This window comes from Leptonychotes weddellii, chromosome 8 (assembly GCF_054177405.1).
Source record: "Leptonychotes weddellii isolate Sample4059 chromosome 8, ASM5417740v2, whole genome shotgun sequence".
Taxonomy (NCBI): Eukaryota; Metazoa; Chordata; class Mammalia; order Carnivora; family Phocidae; genus Leptonychotes; species Leptonychotes weddellii.
Window position 1 is genome coordinate 552,505 of NC_138376.1, and position 6,333 is coordinate 558,837.

The following is a 6,333-nucleotide window of genomic DNA, read 5'->3' on the forward strand; positions in this document are numbered from 1 at the left end:
GTCACCCGGGACCACGATTCTCAAACTTTACTGTGCATATACATCGGGGGACGGTCTGATTCTGATTCCGTGGGTGCGGAGCGAGCCCTAGGAGGCGCGGGCCCCTTGGGGAGGGTGGACACAGCCCTGCTGGTTCCAAGGAGAGAGGCCTCCACCGCCACTCCGCCACCCGCCGGGACACGTGCAGGTCTCCTCCCGAGCGCACGTGGGCTGGGGGAGGGGAGGCGGCGCGGCGCGGCCGGGGGAGGGGGCGCGAGGGCTGCGGAGAAGGCCAGTGGGGAGGGGAGGGGCCGTGGGGAGGGGGCAGGTGCATGCGCGTGCGTGCGTGTGCGCGCGTGCACGCTGCTCTGCGATTGGAGCGCGCGTCTTGGCTCCGAGCCCACCAGGGCCTCAAAAGGGGCCGAGGCGCCCCGGGCGCCGCAGACCCGCCTGGCCCTGGGCGCACGAGCCATGCTCCCGCAGCTCTGCGCTTGGTGGCTTTTCCCGCTGTTCCTGGCCCGCCTCGCCCAGCCGACCCAGAAGATGAAGGTGAGTGTCCCGTTGGGGACCCAGCGGACTGCAGCACCTGATGCCGGGCCTGGTCTCGGGGGATGCGAGGAGTCCTCCCTCGTCCTCTCCAAGGCCGGGACCCGCCTCCCGAGCTCTGCAGACCCCGGCCGCTGCGTCTCCGAGGCGGGGGCTCCGCGAAGCCGACTCCCTTACGCCGACCTTCGCGGTCCCCGGGCGGTCGTGGAGCCGCAGGTGGACGGAGGGCCGAGGCTGCTGTCGTGCCCGCCCCTCCGCCGCCGCCGCTGCCCTTGCTCTGAGCTCGGGGCAGCCTTGTGAGTCCGGGAAACGGGACACGCAGGGGCAAGGGGAGTGGGAGGGAGGGAGGCTGCCCGGCTTCCTCATGGAGCTGAGACCCGGGGCAGGGGGAGAGCAGCTAGCTGATGCTGGAATGTACTCTGGGGAGTGTCAGGGTCAGCGAAGAGGGGCTTCCCCCCTCCCCCGGGGGATAATAAAACCCAGAAGGCCAGGGTAGCTGTTGGCCAATTTTAATTTTAGGGGAGGTGGGGTGGTGAGTGGGGTGGGGGCGGTAGTGGGGGAGAACAAAGCTCGGACCAGAGTAAGAGGATTTGCTCTTAGGTTTCCGTGGTGCCCTAGATCGCCTGTTGCCCTTGGGAAAAAAATCTCCCCCCTGGAGGTCAGTAGCCACCCTGTAAGAGACGTTAGTATGTATTTGCCTTAGGACGCAGGGTGGGGATTCCAGTGGGTGACGTGAGGTACCAACAGGTTTTAACTTTAAAACCAGACAAATTCATTCAAAAACTCAGCCTCACTTGTGGATTTAAACCAGTTACATGTCTTTTATTGGCTCCCTCCCCCCCGCCCCCATAGAAGGTGGAGAATATCCGTGGTTGAGTTCAGTGATCCCCAGACAAGAATCATCTGGGGGGCTTGTTAAAGCACAGGGTGCTGGGTCCCACCTGATGTGGGGCAGTGAGCGAAGAGTCAAGAAAGCTTTCCTGAGACGTTTTCAGTGCAAAAAGATGCTTTATTATAGCACGGGGACAGGACCCGTGGGCAGGACGAGCTGCACTGGAGCTGTGAGGAGTGACTGATTACATACTTTTTAGTTAGTGGTGGTTACGGATAGCATAAATGTCTAAGGAATTTGGAAGCAAGGCTTCCAGGACCTTGAGGGGCTAGCTGCTGTTAGGATAAAGTTATTTACTACTGCCTAGTAAAACATTAGTCATGAGACCCTTAAGATGTCTATCAGTGGGCCATGTGCTTGAAGGATTGCTGGTTTTATGGTTACAAAAGTGAAGTTACACTAACCAGAGCAAAGCTATAGTGGTAAAATGTTAAAGGAGCTGTAGAAGTGTTAAAATCTGTATGCCTCAGGAACTCTGCCTGGAGACTGGGAGCTGAGCTGAAGCAAAGCCCCGCCTTCGTTCCTTTTCTCCAATCCCCACCCACAAAGTTTCTGATTCAGCGGATCTCAGGAGAACCAGGGACTTGCATTTCTTTTTTTTGTTTTAATTCAAGTTAGTTAACATATAGTGAAGTATTGGTTTCAGGAGTAAAATTTAGTGATTCGTCACTTACATACAACACCCAGAGCTCATCACAGCAGGTGCCCTCCTTAATGCCCATCCCCCATCTAGCCCATCCCCCACCCACCTCCCCTCCAGCAACCCTCAGTTTGTTCTCTTAACTAGAGTCTTACGGTTTGCCTTCCTCTCTGTTTTTATCTTATTTTATCTTTTCCTTCCCTTCCCCTATGTTCCACTGTTTTGTTTCTGAAATTCCACATATGAGTGAAACCATACGATAACTGTCTTTCTCTGACTTATTTTGCTCAGCATAATACCCTCTAGTTCGATCCATGTCGTTGCAAATGTCAAGATTTCATTCTTTTTGATGGCTGAGTACTATTCCATTGTGTGTGTATATATATATATATATGTATATACACACAATATATATATACATATATATATTGCATCTTCTTTATCCAGTCATATGTCGATGGACATCTGGGCTCTCCTCATAGTTTGACTATTGTTGATAATGCTGCTATAAACATTGGGATGCATGTACTCCTTTGAATCTGTATTTTTGTATCTTTGGGATAAATACCCAGTAGTGCAATTGCTGGGTCATAAGGTAGCTCTATTTTCAACTTTTTGAGGAACCTCCATACTGTTTTCCAGAGTGGCTGCACCAGCTTGCATTCCCACCAACAGTGTAGGAGGGATCCCCTTTCTCCGAATCCCCACCAGCATCTGTCATTTCCTGACGTTAATTTTAGCCATTCTGACTGGTGTGAGGTGGTATCTCATTGTGGTTTTCATTTGTATTTCCCTGATGATGTGGAGCATCTTTTCATGTGTCTGTTGGCCATCTGGATGTCTTCTTTGGAGACGTGTCTCAGGAACTTGCATTTCTAATATGCCTTGGTGACACTTGTTAGGGTCTTCAAACTGCTCTGAGTGCTCTGTTTTTGGGTCCCTGGGACGTGTAAGATGATGCTCAAAGACCAGCATTTGTAAGACCATCTCCCCTCTCTGAAATAAAAACAAGGCAGCCTATGGGGGGCGTCCAGGTCTATGTCCACCACTGCTGCCTGCTTGGGGGGCAATTCCAGCCATAGAAAGCCATCTTGTGAATAAAAGGTTGCATTTTTGAGTATCAGGTCCCTTCAAACTGGAGCAGAACTGACCTCGGAGTCAGAGAGGTCCAGCCCTTCCTGTACAGTTTTCTTGGGATTCTACATCCCAGTTTACGGGGCGATATCCATTGAGAGACCAAAGCTGGGATCATCACAAAGTGCTTGTCCTGCCCACCCCCCGGCTTTTCTTTTTTTAAAGATTTTATTTTTTAAGTAATCTCTACACCCAACATAGGGCTCGTACTCACAACCCCGAGATCAAGAGTCGCACGCCCTACTGACTGAGCCAGCCAGGCGCCCCCCACACAGATAGGATTTTAACTTACAAGACACACGTTCTAGTGGTGGCCTCGCCATAACTAAAAATATTACTGGAAAAAGTCTCTTTGGTTCTTAGAATTTCGAGGTGTTACATGAAAGATCTCTGAGCGCTTTGCAAAAGTCCACGCATGCTGGGGGTTATTGTTTATCTTATTATCACATCATTGTGGTTTTGTTACATTCCAGATGGATTGCTACAAAGGGGTGACGGGCACCATCTATGAGTACGGAGCCCTCACCCTCAATGAAGAGGAGTACATTCAGTTCAAGCGGTATGCGGGCAAGCACGTCCTCTTTGTCAACGTGGCCACCTACTGAGGCCTGACAGCTCAGTATCCTGGTAAGAGCTCAGGTTTCAGTTCCTCTGGAACTAGCTTTGTCAGATGGCCCTATTCTAATTCCGGAGGTTTTCCTAATTTATTATTGGGAGGAGCGGAGTGAGGGGTGGATAGGTGATCATGGGAGTCTGTCCCCCTAAATCCTGTCACAGCTCCACTCCTTAGGAGGCCAAGAGAATTATCTCCAGATTTGAGAAATAAGATTCTCCCAAAGATTTAATCAAAGACCACCAGGAACGTACCTATCACTGAACAAGTGGGGTTTGTTGCTCGATGCCCTAAGGGAGAACGTGTACTGTAGGGAACCATGGGGCTTCTCATTAAGAAAGTGCTAGAAATGGGCGCCTGGGTGGCTCAGTTGGTTAAGCGACGGCCTTCGGCTCAGGTCATGATCCTGGAGTCCCGGGATCGAGTCCCGCATCGGGCTCCCTGCTCGGCAGGGAGTCTGCTTCTCCCTCTGACCCTCCCCCCTCTCATGTGCTCTCTCTCTCTCGTTCTCTCTCTCTCAAATAAATAAATAAAATCTTAAAAAAAAAAAAAAAGAAAGTGCTAGAAAGAACTTATCTGAGAATCTGGGCTTGTGTTAGGTGCTTTGGGGAAGGATTCGAGGAATTGAAGCTTTGCACTGAATTGGATGCTGTCAGGAAATGAGGAAATGGGGAGAATTCTGTGACTGTGATTCAGATATGTCTTAATAAATCATATCTACAAGGTCGTAGGAATAAAGCGCTAAAACTAGCTGGTAAAGAAGCAGAAGTCACTTACATTGTCAAGAATAGAGAGATGCTTGGCCATTTTTGCAATTTGGACAAGGTTCATGTTTTGTCTGTGTTAAAATATGATTATGGAGTGGTCTTGTTTTTGTCTTGACTTATCATAATCACTGTGACCATGATGTTGTGTGATACTGATGTCCTGTGAAATTGGTTGTTTTTTTTTTAAGATTTTATTTATTTGTCAGAGAGAGAAAGTGCGAGCACAAGCAGGGGGGAGTGGCAGAGGGAGAGGGAGAAGCAGGCTTCCTGCTAAGCAAGGGGCCCGATGTAGGGCTCCATCCCAGGACCCTGGGATCATGGTGGGATCATGGCTCAGGATCATGACCTGAGCCGAAGGCAAGGTGATTAACTGACAGCCACCCAGGTGCCCCTGTGAAATTGTTTAACAGGAGAACACAAAGCCCTAGCTATGACCCCAGGCCAGAGTCTAGCTTTCAAGGGGCTGCCTTTATCCTTCTCATTGGCGGCTTCTGGGAACAACAGCAGAGAGGACAGATCGTGGATCTTTTGGAAAACGCTCTTGGATTCCACAGCTCCCCCCCACCCCCCGTGACAGAAAAGAGGGAAATGTAGCTTTCTCGTGGGTAATCTTTAGTGTGATGGCTATTTGGAAAGATGCTCCATCTCCAAATGTGGCCCGATCTTCTTCTAGATGACTGAGGTGGACTTTCTTTGTGCACTCATGGGGAAGAATTTGGTTTCCATGTTGATCCAGAAAAGGTTATTTAAAGTTTCAGATGGATTGTAATAGAGATAAATGCAGTTTCTGACATGGCACAGACTTAATTTTTCTGCTTTTTTCAAGATTAATGCAAAAGGTTAATTATACCAGATGCCACAAAGAAATGAGTCAAAATAATATGTGAGCAGTTTTTAAGAAAATTTTCCACATGTTGACATTGGTATCTATTCAACTGATCAAAAATATAAAGTCCCATCAATTTGTCTTTTTTTCCCATCCATTTGTCTTAATGGGATTTCAGTGATAAGAAATTCAAGAATTTTCTTTTTTTAACACCACTTAAATTTAAGTATATTGCAATCTTACCTCTAAGATACATGGCTCACTAAATTTTGGTATTTTTAAATTAACATTCAAGGGTTCCTGGGTGGCTTAGTCGGTTAAGCGACTTGATTTCGGCTCAGGTTTTGATCTCAGGATCATGAGATTGAGCCAGTGCGAAGCCTGATTAAGATTCTCTCTCTCCCTCTGCCCCTCCCCATCCCGCTCACACTGTCTCTCTAAAAAGAAAAAAAAAAAATGAACAGTCAGCAGATGCCATGGTCTGAATGTTTGTGTCCCTCCAAAATTCATATGTTGAAATCCCAGTGCCCAATATGATGGTAACAGGAGGTGGGGCCTTCAGGAGATGTTGAGGTCATGAGGGTGGAACCTCCATGAGTGGGATTAGTGCTTTTATAAAAAGAGACTGCATAGAACCCCCCAGCCCTTGCACCATGGGAGGACACAGTGAGAACCCTGAAGTCTGCAACCTAGCAGAGGGTCTTTGCTAGAACCCCACCATATTAACACCATGATCTTGGACTTCCAGAACTGTGAGAAATAAGTTCTTATTGTTCACAAGCCCCCTGGTCTATCGTATTTGTTATAGCAGCCTAAAAGGACTAATACAGAGGGGGCTGCTTGATTTAGGGAAAAGTTATATTGAAATAGCCCCTCCTGGGGCACCTGGGTGGCTCAGTCGGTTAAGTGTCTGCCTTCGGCTCAGGTCATGATCCC

The 6,333-nt window shown here is 48.9% G+C and overlaps 1 protein-coding gene across 1 annotated transcript in view; it reads left to right on the forward strand.

Annotated features, from left to right (window-relative positions):
- Positions 1–402: 402 nt before the first annotated feature.
- GPX6 (glutathione peroxidase 6) overlaps positions 403–6,333 on the forward strand; it is a 9,711-nt gene continuing 3,780 nt past the window's right edge. Inside the window, exons 1-2 of the mRNA XM_006737006.3 lie at positions 403–528; positions 3,665–3,818. Coding sequence (XP_006737069.2) covers positions 451–528; positions 3,665–3,818 — 232 coding nt within the window. The 5' untranslated portion in view covers positions 403–450. The remainder of the gene's footprint in view (positions 529–3,664; positions 3,819–6,333) is intronic.